Source organism: Neolamprologus brichardi, chromosome 8 (assembly GCF_056152115.1).
Source record: "Neolamprologus brichardi isolate AB-2024 chromosome 8, ASM5615211v1, whole genome shotgun sequence".
Classification (NCBI taxonomy): Eukaryota; Metazoa; Chordata; class Actinopteri; order Cichliformes; family Cichlidae; genus Neolamprologus; species Neolamprologus brichardi.
In genome coordinates, this window is record NC_142111.1 from 18,108,791 (window position 1) to 18,123,427 (window position 14,637).

At 39.0% G+C, this 14,637-nt stretch overlaps 1 protein-coding gene across 1 annotated transcript in view; it reads left to right on the forward strand.

Moving 5' to 3' along the window:
* The window catches only part of psme4b (proteasome activator subunit 4b), a 48,784-nt gene that overhangs the window by 20,668 nt on the left and 13,479 nt on the right, over nt 1-14,637 (forward strand). The window contains exons 20-32 of the mRNA XM_087844739.1: nt 5,831-5,988; nt 6,261-6,356; nt 6,480-6,535; nt 6,670-6,726; nt 6,824-6,879; nt 6,982-7,080; nt 7,173-7,235; nt 7,496-7,591; nt 8,040-8,171; nt 10,068-10,277; nt 10,372-10,508; nt 11,464-11,517; nt 12,747-12,876. Coding sequence (XP_087700865.1) covers nt 5,831-5,988; nt 6,261-6,356; nt 6,480-6,535; nt 6,670-6,726; nt 6,824-6,879; nt 6,982-7,080; nt 7,173-7,235; nt 7,496-7,591; nt 8,040-8,171; nt 10,068-10,277; nt 10,372-10,508; nt 11,464-11,517; nt 12,747-12,876 — 1,344 coding nt within the window. The remainder of the gene's footprint in view (nt 1-5,830; nt 5,989-6,260; nt 6,357-6,479; nt 6,536-6,669; nt 6,727-6,823; nt 6,880-6,981; nt 7,081-7,172; nt 7,236-7,495; nt 7,592-8,039; nt 8,172-10,067; nt 10,278-10,371; nt 10,509-11,463; nt 11,518-12,746; nt 12,877-14,637) is intronic.

The window sequence follows — 14,637 nt, forward strand, 5'->3', positions numbered from 1 at the left end:
AAGTTCAGATTCCATGAGCCCAAAAAAGCTGCAGAGTACACACTATGAAGTGCTAACACTCACTAATTTAATTCAGCCTGTCATTGATGACAGTGGGTTTACATTTAGAGGAAGGATTGTGGGTATATTGGACAAATTATGTTGAATGTGGAGCTGTCAGGCAGGAAGAAAAGAGGCAGACCACAGGGGAGATTCATGCATGCAGTGAGAGAGGACATGCAGAGTGTTGGTGTGACACAAGCGGATGCTGGGGATAAGGTGAGACGGAGGATGATGATCTGCTGTGGAGACTCCCTAAAGGGAGCAGCCAAAAGAAGAAGAATATTAAGATGAATCTGCTTGGTAAAAATATTTTTTTAGTGTTAATCTGAATGCCAGGTATAACTAGATAAATAAATATGACAGTGGTATTTAGATATTTTGACTTAGTAGCCAGTAGTTAGCAGTCGTACTAAATTTTCAGCCCTGTGTTGGGTTTTGCTTTTTGTAGTTTGTGGCAGATTATAAAATTATTTTATCAGTGGTAATGTTTTATTGTGAAGCTGCATAAGCTATAATCAAGTAAAAGTACAATGAGGAACACTAAATAAATAAAGAATCGTTTAAAAGTTGGCAAAGTGGCTCAGTTACACAGTTTAGCTCTGTATATACAATGTATCTGTATTTATTATTCAGTTTATGAACTGAACAATGCATTTCCAAATTCTGAACACATTATCAATGACCGCTAAATCACTGTGATTTTTCCTTTCCACAATTAATTCATACAACAAAACACACATTTCAGTTTTTTGAGCGTTCGGGTCAACTTCTGTTGTTTGAATGTGCAATGAGCTATAAATAAAATAACAAAATGACATTCAAAATAAAAAAGGCTCAAACTGTTTTGTAGTTTCCCAAATTATAATTTATTTAACAGTATTCAGTGGGTTACATACTGAACTGAGGATAGAAACAAAGCATCAGTCCTATAGCGCTGGTATCGATCCACTACCAATACCGGCGTTGGTATCAATACTATGGATATTTGGGTCAATCTGCTCACCTCTAGCAATCAGGCTGAGCTATCTCATGAAGGTGATTATAAATCTAAAAAGTGAATCCAGGGTTAACTCAAGGTTTTCCAAATAAGCCACAAGTGTTGGATCTGACTGATTTTACAAAGAAGATATAACTATACGATTTGGAAATATAAGGAGCTTACACACATAGTACAGACTGAAAGCAACACAGCTGCTTCTGACAATTTAGTGGTATGAGTGTCTTTAAAAAGTGTCTTTAAAAGTTTTTCCAAGGGTGGAAAACATGCACTATACTCATAAAATCTGTCCTATTTGAGGCCAGGAAGGAAATCTGCAAAAATGCTGAGTGTGTAAATTAACAGGGTATCAATGCTCCCTGATAATACTCAGTTGTAATTCCATTAACATTTAGAGGTGCGTGAGACAGTTTTAGTTTTTATTTGTTCATCTGCAGTTCCAGTGTCTGAGAGTAAAGATTAAATATTAAAAATGTAATTGTAATTTGCGCATTCGATCAACAAGTCAATTGTCAACAGGTTTTAAGATCATAAATCAATGCTTATAGAGTAATGAAATTGTTTGTAGCCAACAGGAAAATGCAGCACTAAAGTTGCATCTAAGAATCTATATTTATTACTGATGCTCATCTGGGAAATGCTTTAGACGCTATTATGAAAGCAGATCCTCTTACAGTCTGTACACAGAGGCATCATCACAGATTGGTGATGCTATATTCCAGATTATTAAGTGGTTAGTAGGCAGGGATTTCATACCTGTTGATCTTAAATCTTAATCTTTTAATCTTGAATATAGCATGAAGTTGTTATGGTAATGTTACCAGCTGAGAAGTAAATCGCCTTCATAACACTGAAAACCCAGGGTTAAATATGACGATACCCAGATAAGCCCAAGTCCTCTTTTTGTGCTGAAGTTTTCTCTTTAAAAGTTACGGAAAATTCCTGTAAGGCAACAGAATTACTGCATTTTAATACAAGGTCTGAAATGTCCTTTATACCTTATGACAGCTGGAGATTTGCTGAGCTCCTTCTCCTTCACTATTTATTTCATTCCCTGAGATAAAAAAAAAAAAAATCTCTGGATTACTCTTTTTCAGTGTTGGGTAAGTTACTTTAAAATAGTAACTTAGTTACATTACTAGTTGATTCTATCAAAAGTAACTCAGTTACTTCAAGTTACTCATTACTTTCAAAGTAACTAGTTACTAGGGAAAGTTACTTTGGTTTTACTCAGAATTCTCTTGTTAATGTGTTGCTTCCATAACTTTGCCAGTCTTCTACCTTGCTTACTTGCCACAAGTGCACTGTGCCACCTACCAATAGAAAGGAAAAGATAATTTGCATATTTCCACGAGAGAAATCCCACGCCTGGACCGTCATTGACTGCTGCCATGATTCTAGCCTACGTCACAGCGTCATGTGCGCCTTTTACATCCAACACAAAAACTGCAGTCGTGGTGCTTTTGATTGTACTCAGAACTCGGAAATTCTGCCTTCTGAATAGGAAGATGTAGGTAACACCAGACTGCAGATGAGCTGCATACAGGGCTGGACTGGAACAAAAAATCACCCCGGGCATTTTGACTAGAGACCGGCCCACCATTATAGGAAAAATCATAAAGCCTTTGAATGAAAACAAACGCTGTTGTGACAGTGATGTACACTGTTTTGATGGTATATATGCATCAATCTATCAATCGTTTGTTGTAAGATTCAGATTATTATTTTTATTTTTTAAAAGCTAGACATTTTAAATGAGAATAAGAAAGAAAAGTATTCTTTGTGCCCCCCTCTCCCTGTTAATGCCCTACCTGGCCCCCCTGGCAACACTTTGCTAGATCCGCACCTGCACAGTTACCAGCTGTCAGCTACCTAAAAAAGGATCCTGGGGTTATCTGTCTCTCAGAAACAGTTCATAACTTCCCTTCAACTCATTCATGTGACCTAAAAGGTAAACCTGTTTCTCCATCACCTGTTCAGCTCTGATGATTCAGTAAGGACATCTCCTGGTTTCATCTTCATGTTTCCCTCTCACCAGATAACCAAACCGATATCATGACCAGCAGCTTTTTTGCAGCTGTGGCTCCAGCAAACATCAGCTGATACTAGAAATTAATATTAAATAAATTCTAACAACAGCTGATCAAGCTTAAACGTGCTGCTGTTGTTTAACGCGACATCGGCTGGTTTCCTCTTTCTGGCGCAAAGTGGGCGATAAACAAACAAGAGAGCCGATCAGCTGATCATTGATCAGTTTTCATGATTGAAGTAGAAACGGGAGAGGAAGGGGGGAGAATGAAAGAAGAAGAGGCAGATGTGCAGCAAAGACACAGAATAACTCCAGCTTTGTGTCTTTTTCATCGTAGCTGAAGTCCGGGACAAACTGTTCCTTTTCACCTTAATAAGAAACGCGTAATATTTTCTCTGAATACCAGACGGGACGGTTGGCAACTCTAATAACAACTTATGAACAAAATAAAGTTCAACATCATTAACTTCATAGCACCCACCCAGCTGTATAGAAACTCCGTCATGCTAGCTAGTACGCAGTACAGAAAAAGTCCGAATAACGAAAATAAACTCCACCTAAACTTGGTTTATATCTGACCCAGATAGACTGCAGGTCATAACTTCTTACCTGAAGTTCAGTTCACACTTGGACCGGCGGCCGCCTCGGGTCTCTTTTCCTTCTGCGTCCCCTTTCCCTCATCCACCTGCTGGCCTCCACCACTTGCTAATGTTACAGAATCTGTGGAAGCTCCGCGATAGCCACCGCACGAAGTAACGAGTAACGACTAGAGATGGACCGATCCGATATTACGTATTGGTATCGGTCCGATACTGACCCAAAGTACTGGATCGGATATCGGCGAGAAATAAAAAATGTAATCCGATCCATTAAATATCAAAAAAGCACCTCACAAAACTTACTACACGGCGTAACTCGGCTCATAACCCTAGCACGTAGCAGCAGTGTGCATCACGTGATAGAGCGGCTGTACGTATTTGTAGCCTAGCTAGCAAACCAGCATTTCATCTCCGAGGAAGTTTTCCCAGAGAGAAGTAAAGCAAGTGTGTAAGTTCATCTCTGAATGTCTGTAAAGCATTCCCACATTAAGCTTAACAACCATACCTGGAGCGACTGCCTCTCTCTCTCTCTCTCTCCTGCTGCTGCTGCTTCAATCGTGAAACAGCTTAATGATCAGCTGATCGGCTTTTCTGTCGCGAGTCTGTCTCTCGTCTTAGTTTTTGGCCCACTTCTCACCAGAAAGCGGAAACCAGCGGCTGAACAACAGCAGCACGTTTAAGCTTGATAAGCTGTTGTTAGAATTTATTTAATATTACTTTCTACACCAGGATCTTTTTCTACATAGCTGACGGCTGGTAATTGTGCAGGGGCGGATCTAGCAAAGTTTAGCCAGGAGGGCCGATAGGGCATGAACAGGGAAAAGGGGGCACAAAGACATACTTTTCTTTCTTATTCTCATTTAAAATGTCTAGTTTTTAATAAATAATTATCTGACTCTTACACCCAAAGTTTTAATCTTGTGTAAAATATATAGAAGTCCATTACTGTATATAGTAACTGTTAAGTCTAATATACCCTAGTAAGCTATACTACTTTTTCCTTTGGGAAGATACCATCTGTGCAGTCTGCAATTCTGTTGAAGAAAGATGTTGAATCTATTTAATTATTCTTGAAAAATAATTTATTTTTGTGCATTTTCCCCCTGCATCAAATTAAATTTGATTACATCGATTAAGCATCATGAGGTGGAGGGTGGTTCCCTATTTTTTTTTTTTTTTGCTGGGAGTTTGCAACCCTATTAGTTAGGTTGCTTAAAATTTCTTCTAAGTACTCTTTAAAATACCAGAATAGGGAGGATGGTGCAGGTTTAACTTTATTAGATTGATCAGTGTTGCTGAACTATGAAATATTTTGGACGCAGTGTATTTTTTACATACAGGTATAACAGAATAGCTTTAGTGTTGTTATTTATTTAAACTTGAGTATAAACTTATACAAAATGCAGCAAGATATTGAAAAAACGTTTTGTTGATTAAAAAACACACTATATCGGATTCATATCGGTATCGGCAGATATCCAAATTTATGATATCGGTATCGGTATCGGACATAAAAAAGTGGTATCGTGCCATCTCTAGTAACGACCCTATCTAAATCCCAGTAACGACTAACGCGTTCCTGATTTTGGCATAATAACTAGTTACCCTGCTCATTACCACAAAAATAACGTAGTTACTGTAACGCGTTACTTAATAACGCGTTAGTCCCAACACTGCTCTTTTCTCTTTTTAAAAAAAAATCTTGATGATATTTTGGCACAGGAGTGCTGGGCTCTTGTGTTTGTTTTGATGACTTGATGGCAGTAATTACAGCTATGTTCCTCTGTTGTTTTTCACTGCTTTACTTTCTTTTTTCATTTCTAATACCAACCTCTCTTCATTTGCAGTTCACGGTCACCGATTCTGTACTTTAAGATTCATTCTCCTTGAATTTCTTTTTAATTTCATTTCAGTGCTTCGCTAGTTGGATTCAGCTGCTTTCATATGATAGTAGACCAGTCTCTTGCGTCAATTTGTTTCTATTTTCCATTGAGTTTTGACCTTATGCTTAACGTGTTTAAGCATTTAAATACCAGTTGATGACACAAATTTGTGGTTTTGAGGCTGACTGGTTGTGCTGGTTTAACTGACAGTTCTTCCAGTGGAAAAACTGGCAGCCACCCTCTACAACTATCTGACAAAATGTTCTGCCTGACTTTCCAGGACTGGGGCAGACCAGGAGATGTGGCAGCGTTGGGTCTGTGTTGGCATGTGCCTGGACCGGAGGAGGAAAGCTTTGTTTTCCATCTTTTGTCCCACCTCCTGCACCCTGAGCTGCAACGAATCAAGGGCCATGTCTCTGGAGAGCAGCCAATGAGCAGGTGTACTGTCATTTCTCTCAGTTTTAAGTATTCAGACGCAATTAGGCACACTCACAAAGATAACAAATAAAGGTGTAGCCTGTCATTAGTGATAAATGAGCTTTGCCTGCTTCCAGAAATTACATGACTTCTGTCTTAAATATCTGTATTTTTTTAAAGTCTAATTAGGGGTAAAGAGGGGGAATGTTAAATTCAGCTGCCAAGAAATTCAGAAATTCCTTGAACATATAAACACACGCGCTCAGTGAGCTCATGTGTTGCCTGATTCCCAGAGAGGAGTTGTTGCAGAGTCTCGCTATTGTGCAGCACTGCCTTCTTGGAGCTGGAAATCTGCTGCCCCCACTGGATGGACCACACGCATCCGACCTGTGAGCCCTACACACGCACACACGCACACACACACACACACACACATATATATATATATATATGAAACAAAAACATCATGCAATCTTGTCATGTTTTGCTCCTTACACTTTGCTTCTTGTCAGGGTTTCCTCCATGGTGAATCTTGGGGAGGTCAAGCCGTATATAGGTGTTGACTACGGTATGAAAACAGCCACATAACACATATTTATAAACACTCAATCTCCCATTAGTTTCTGTTGGCAATGCGGCCACTCATCCTGTATTCTGTGCCCATACGGGGCTTCTGTATTTCTTCTATCCCCCCCCCTCCAGATGCTTCACGGGAGAACTACCGAGAGTCCATCTGCCAAACCATGAGACTGCTGCTACGTGAGTGAAGATTTTAACTTCACCACAATCCAGTTTCTTCTCACGCCAGATGAAATGTCTTTGCATAATTTACCCGTATCCACTTCTCTCAATCCAGATCACATCTTAGAGCACTCAGAGGATGATACAAAGTCGCTGTTTGTCATTATTAAGGTATCCTTCTCTTTTTATTCTTTATATGAAATGTTGTTAGTCTATCCTGCAGCAGGCCTGCAAAGGTCTCACAGAACCCTTTGTCTGTCTGCCTGACTGCAGATCATCAGTGACCTCATGTTTTTCCGAGGCACTCAGAAGAAGGAGTTTGACTCACGCTGGAAAAGCTTCACCCTCGTCAAGAAGTCCATGGAAAACAGGGTGAGTTGGAAAAGTACACAAACTTACTGGTTGTTTGTTTCAATGAGTCATTAACAAAGTGATTTCAATGCTTTGCTTTTTTACTTTTGCAGCTTCTCGGGAAGAAGCAGCACATTAGAGCTCTACTCATTGACCGGATTTTGCTCCAGCATGAGGTTTGTTTAATTAAAAAAAAATATTGCGGGGTTTTTGAAAGGGTACACATTACCGGTGTAAACATAACTTTCCACTCATGATTCACCAAAACAACACAGTAATAATTTGACAGAGAACACTATTTTCTTCACATTTTTAATAGATATTTCAGTATATTATTGTATTTTTTTTACTTAACCGCTGAAAGTCTGATGTCAAAAAAGTCATAACTGACATGCAATCTAGAATTTAAATGAAGATTGTATTTTTGTGTGAATAGATGAGAAAGATGGTTGTGGAGGGGAGTGAATATAAAGTGGTTCATCAGGATCTGCTCTGCGATCTGCTGCTGCTTTCTACCAGCACTTACAGCCAGGTAAAAAAATAATAAAGTAAAACACACATTAAAAAAAAATCATGTAACAATAACATCATACGTCCTTCCTTATACACCATGCAAGAACTGAGTCTCTGGATCTGGACTAGTGTGTGATTTGTTTTTCTTCATATTATATTTTAATATTTGTTAATATGATATGACACAATTTTTGTCCCATCTAACAATGATGACAAAATCTTCCAAATCTTCCCAATTCAGTTTTGGATCACCTCCAAAATGTGTCTGTCTGTAACTGCTTGTGCAGGCCTGCTAACCACAAATAAACAAAACAAATCACGTAACTTGACAGAGTTAATTAAATAGTTAATGAAGAACTGATCTGCTGACTTCTATATTCATGATGGCACTTTTGATATAAGCGAAAAAATGTGAGAATGCATGCATGTGCATCTGTAAAACTATGTGTGCGTGTTCGTCCTTGCAGGTACGCAGCAGGGCACAGAATGTGCTTATGGCTGCCTTGGGAACCTATAGTTTCTCTTACAGAGACCTCATTCCCCGAATCCTACAACTGTTGTCGCCACAACACACTGGTGTCACGCAGCAGCAGTTTAAGGTACTGTGCATGCAAACTTGTTTGTCATACTGGTCACTCTCCGTGGTGCTGAAACGTCATCTGTAGTGCTAAATTTTGTCCTCAGTAGGTGGCCTCATTGTCCTGCACTGGTCACTGCTTTGGAAGCTTTACTGCTTACTTTTTGGCAAGTAGGCCTTGACCCATCCTACATCGTTGCCTCTTTCTTTCTGATATCTTCTTATATCTCAAAAAGAAAATGTTTGAGTATAGGAGTCATTATTAACCTTATACAGTCATTTTTTAATGAAACAGTGGTTCCTCTGTGCAATGTACTTAGAAAATAGCAATGGCAATGCGAACAACTCCTAGATAAAAAGTCACTATTATCACCAGCTGTGGTTTGTATACACGGGAGAAGCTTTGCAGTTTCTGTATTACAGTACTGGCCTGTGTAAGCCTGGTATTCTAAGCAAAAAAATGTGATTTAAACCATTTTCACACATTCACTGCAGCCCTGAATTTTTCCTGAACTTACCCAACAGGGGTGCGTGTGAAGATAAAAATTTGACACTGTCAGATCACAGATTAGCCGGTCTTTATCCTGCAAGCTCCCTCATACAAAACCTGTGACAGATTTCACTGTTGTACAATACGCTGGATGATTCACAGCTACCATATGTCATCCTGCGCACTTTTTCCACACTTTCACCACATGTATGAGTAATTCTAGTAATGTGACAAAGGACAAATGCAGCCTTATCCTGATATATTCATGTGTGAAAATGGTTTACGTTGCTGTTTCATTCCATTGTTTCCCATTCGTTTGTGTAATTGGGCAAAAATAACTGTACTAGCAACATAATCACATTGTTTATAGTATTTGACAGAATGTGTGGTTTTAAGCAAGATGGTTGACCTGAAATTCGGTCAAAATTGCATATATAAGGAAAAAAAACGAAACAATTTAAAGACACTGTTCGAGGTTTGAACAGTGTCCGTGGTTGCTCTGCTTCCACGTCTGCAATGTTGTTGTTTCGAATTGCTGTTTCTGTGGCTGTGATCAGATCCATCAGTGGGATTTGTCACAGTGCCACAGCAAAGTTCAACCATTCTGCGAGGATGTTTTTCTCTGCTTGGGTGAGTTGTCTGTCAGACAAATTTTTCACCCACTTGTCCACATCAATTGTCATTGATCAATGGTCATTAATCCGTGGTTGTTGATCAATGGTCATGACAATTTGCATTTTAATGATCAAGAAACAGACCTCACGGCCCATTATTTGTCAGTGGTGCTAGTTTCAGTCATTGTGGAAATGCACTGTTTATATTACTGGGGAAACCTGCAGTCAGCAGTCTCAGATATTTCTCCCACTACATCCAGATGATAAGAATCAACTTTTTGGGAATTATCTAAAAGATTAATGAATTTAATTTAGTTTCAATAAATATGGGGCAAGTATGTTACATGAACCAGGTGACACAGCAGCATTTTTAGGCTGAGATAGTTTGGGATGCTGGTTTCTAGTGCCTTTAAAACACAATAAAATTAATAGTAATAATTCCACATGTTAATAACCCATACAGAGAATAACTGTTTAACCAAATAAAGATTTACATAGAGACGCCTTGAAATTTCCAATCAGTGCTCCAAATGTTACTGAACCCAGAACTGTGAAGAACCACAAAATCACTGAGCACTTGTGGAGCCCAATGTAAACACGTAAATATTAAATTTAACATGTTTAGCTTCTTAAGCACATTGCAAAAGTGCACACTTACAGTTATCATCATCATAACTTATAGTATCATTACATAATATCACAAGAATGTTCTAAATGTTTAAAAAAACATGACCATCATTTGCAAATTTTTGAAGCTGCAAAGATACACCTAGTATCTCTTTTAATGTTTGTACATATGTGCATTTTTTCCCAGGGTGCTCTGTACTGCCTTCTGGGTATGTACAGTGGTATTCCTATGGCCAGTGCGAGGGACTGGGAATGGGTTGGACAGGTGTGGCCCGCTCTGGTCCGCTGCGGCTTATCACCCACAATGAGCCTGGAAAAACCCTCAATCGGTCGTCTGCTTGATGACATCACTGACAGGATCCTTCGCCAGCATGACACCATCGGAATCAACTTCACTGTGAGCAAAGGGATCATTAACCATCAAAATGCTACCATCACCTGATACTTTTTGTAACCGTGTGCTGCTCCCCTTTGCCCACTTCTACCTCTAGGTGTCTGAGGGATGTGTAGAAGTAGCCTTTCAGATTGCACAATCGAAAAATCCCACACCTTGTTTAGAGGCACCATCCAAAGAGGAGATAAAAGAAGGGCTTCAGCGTCAGCGAATTAGAAATGTGGTTGCTGCACGGTAGGGATAACAAGTAGATTTCTCTTGTTCATTTAAAGTCTTTTTGATGTTTTTCCCATGATATCCCATGAAGATTCTATATTTTTGTCATACTGAACATGATACAGCCACCGCTGGCTGCTAGGCCAAAATGTGTATTCCCTAACAGGTTGGCAGTGGCTTGTGGAGGTTGCTGGGTGAAATGGTTTGGTTTGCTGGTGGGTTGCCACATTTACCTGTAGTTTTTTTTTTTGTTGTTTTTTTTTTTTTGGGGGGGGGGGGGGGGGGGGGGGGGTAAACTTTTCTGCAAATACTTGCCAACTACTTGAAAATATGTGAAGCAAACTGGAAATGCAGAAGGTTTGTGCCTCAGTGCCATAGCCAACATGTTTTGCAGCTTTTACTTTGAAGTTGAATTTTCTCCATTTCTGGTTTGAGCTGTACTTTTCACAGTTTCAATACAGCTCGGAGAGTACCACGACAGTGTTTGTAGACAACTGTCACTGTCACTTCTATTCAAACAGTAGCAATATCCTCATGACGAAAGGAGTCACAAGTAGGTTTTCCCACTTGTTAGGTAAAAAAGGCAACACACTTTTTTTATCTAACAATCGATGGTTGTGAAGTTCTCATCAACTAGTCTGTGTGATTGGACTTTTTTCCCAGTGACTGGCATCAATCTCCAGCAACCACTTGCAGCCAGTCTGGGAATACTTTCCCCCTCTACACCAGTGGTTCCAGGCTCTAAGTCTGTGTGACTGGGGCCTAATGTAGTTGATCACTTGATTGATGTTGGCACCATGATTGTCACATTTTGAAAATGGCAGACAAGTTAACATTACGCGATTAGTGGTCATGTGTCTGCAAAACCTGAATATTCCTATAATATATTATTAGGTTTGTAATATGTCAAATTTTGGTAGTTTAGTAGCCGGGGGTGGTACTACTAACCAACACCTGTTTTTATTTTCTACAGGAAATATGAAAAGTTAGTCAATGACCTCTTGGACTGCCTTGAAGACAGAGACTTGTAGGTTTTCTGTCCAACTGTTTATGTGTTTTGAGATGTTAGAATACACTAAAGCTGTTTTCACACATAAACTTCCATTTCTGCTTACGCTACAGAGGTGCACAAAGAGTCAAATATCCAATACAGTCGGATTTGACATTGATCTGTCTTTAACCTGCCAACTCCCTAGTACAAAGTCTAAGTGATGTTGAATTCCACTATAAAAAATACATTGAATGCCATGTGTGCTACCTCCTGCAAGCTTTATCGAGCCATCTCTCTTGCCTAAACCAAGGAAGTATTTCCAGTAGTGCAAACATGTTTGAAACCGACTCTTTCCTTCTGTGTGCTACATGTGAAACCTGGAAAATATCCAAACCAAGTCTCCAGAAAACTGTCCAAAGTTTCTGTGTGAAAACAGCATGAGTAAGCTATATAGTACTGTATATTCTGCACTTTTGATTCTCACAAGCAACTCCAAAAGAACTGACCCATATTTGTTCCGTCAAAGGATCCACCTAATTAAAAAAACAAAATGTTATTCTTATAGCATCTTTAAAAACAAGTCATATTGTGCTTCAACAGACAAGCAAAAAGAATACAAGTTCATTTCAACCAGAAAGCCAAATAGTAAGCCCAAACAAAAGAAGATAACGTGAAAGTAGAGTTGAGATAAAGAAAGAAATAAAAAGAGATGCAGTATAAAACACAAATTGACATTATAAATAATAGATACTAATAAATAAAAGAAATAAAGACTAGAGGAGAAATCAAGACAACTGAACACATAAGAGGTTATAAGTGATGACAACACATAAAAGCAGTTGTACAAAAATGAGTTTTCAGAAGTGATTTAAAGGTAGTCACTGATTCTGTGAGTCTTGTCTCCTCAGGCAGGTCATCCAGAGTTGAGGGGACCTGCTGGTAAAAGCACGAGCACCTTTAGATTTAAGCTTTGAGTTTGGAGTAGCCCTAAGGGAACCACCTGAGGATCTAAAGCTGCAGACTGGCTTATACGGAGTCAACATTTCTGCTAGGTAGCTTGGGGCCAGGCCCAGACAAGCTTTAAAAGTGATTAGTAGAATCTTAAAATCAATTTGAAAATGTAGAGCCAATGGAAAGAAGCCAGGATGTGACGCTGTCTGCTTGTGCTGCTTGTAATGCTTGTCAGTAGAAAATAGAGCTGAGACATAGAACTGCATTTCTATTATTACCAACTCTTTCTTTTTTTATATATGCCTGTGATTCAGACCCTGGAAGTTTGAGCACATGGCCACAGAGTGGCTATCTCTCTTGTTGAGGGAGGATCACCCACTTCCCCCTGACGCTGTCCTCTACTTCACACAGAGCCTCGTGCATGATTCCATCAGCGTACGCAAGGTCTGAAGCTGTGTGTATGTGTATGAGCTTTGGTTCATGTGAAGTTTCCAGTACACTGTATGCTCCAGACAAGCCAGGGTCAGATAGCAGGGAATCCGAGCATTTTATAGTAAAGCTGAACTATAATGAAAACCCAGATCATTATTAGAGTCATTATGGTTAAATTAATAGTAATTTTTAGCTCATATGACTGAAGAACCAGTGAGCTCCTACCATTGCGAGGCATATTAGGCAGATTTTAGTAAGCTTGGAAGTAAATTTATTTATATAGTGCCTTTCACAAATCACATAAAAACAAATTTACAATAAAATAAAATGAAATGCCACCTGATTGCTACTTTTAAAAAATTAACCTTAAGGTGTTTTTTGACATCTGCTCAGTTTATAGATGATAGAAAGGAAGTCAGTGTTCTAAAGAAGGGGGCTACAATTGCAAAGGCTCTGTCTCTTTTAGGTTTTAGTCTAGATTTTGGGATAGCAAGGATAACAAGGCGTGATCATAAGACCTGGAAGTCCTGCTGGTGATATATGGCTACAAAAGTTCAGTTATGTTGGAGGGCACTTCACAATGCAAGGTCCTAAAGGTGGAAAACTGAATTTTGAATTGAATTCTGAATCTAATGGGGAGCCGTGGGGTCAGCAGAGGTGTGTTGTGAGGGCACTTGAAGGATCTGTTGCAGCACTGTATTTGTGCAAGCTGTAGACCCAAGGAGGTTTTACTGGGGGAGATGAAGACTGAGTCGCAGTAGTTCAAACGAGATAAAACAAAAGTATCAATTAGATATACATTTAGATATAATAGGTTTACTGATATTTCTTAATTGATGAAAACAAAAATGAACCAGACCCTTAACCAGTTCTTTATCAGAACTCGCCCCTGCGTTGCTTATGTGTACTTTAACGTAGCTAGAGAGCAATCCTGGATTTCCAATAACCCGGGGAACCAGGCTGTCTGGGGCATAAATAATGATCTCTATATTTTTATTTTCATACAGATGGAGTAAATAATCTAACATTCATGATTTTTTTTAACAGTTCAAAGATTTTTTTAAGATAAATAACAATAAAAAAAAAAAAAACAGGTTTAAAAGTGATGTAAAGCTGAATATTACTGGCATAACATTGATAAGTGATGTGAGTAAATGATCACAAAAGCTGACATAAAGAGAGAAAATGGAATACAAGTGAAATAGGATCCAGAACAGAACCCTGTGGAACACCGTGTGTGATAATTTGTAAATAGATGTGGCTGTTCACCCAAACTCACGGTCAAGGTTTTCCATTTCCATTTTCCATTTTCACAGCATAGACTGCACAATACTTAAAATGTCATTGTTTTTGATTATTTTGTCACTGAAATCTGAATAAGTGAAAAATATCTCTTGTTCTTTGTTCCTCTCTTAGCAGCTTGCAAATTAGTTCCACAAAGTCTAAAAGCAACTTCACAAAAACAAGAGGGAGTCAGATTTAATCCTAGACCAGACACTGTGTTTTTGGACATGAGTCAAGAATCAATTTGCTCATCAATACTGACAAATACACATATAATGGGATAAAACCCTAGATCTTTATAAGGCTGTGAGATCAGCACAGGATCACGAGCACAGAAGGTGGTCACACTGAGCCAGACAGCAGTTGCTACACAACGTGAGAGCTGCACGTTTTGAAAAACGCACATTAGCGCTCTGGCTAAAATCCCCTTTTTTATTTAACTTCTCTTGTCCTGCTCTTTAGCTTGTTGGACAACCGAACACTCGCTGC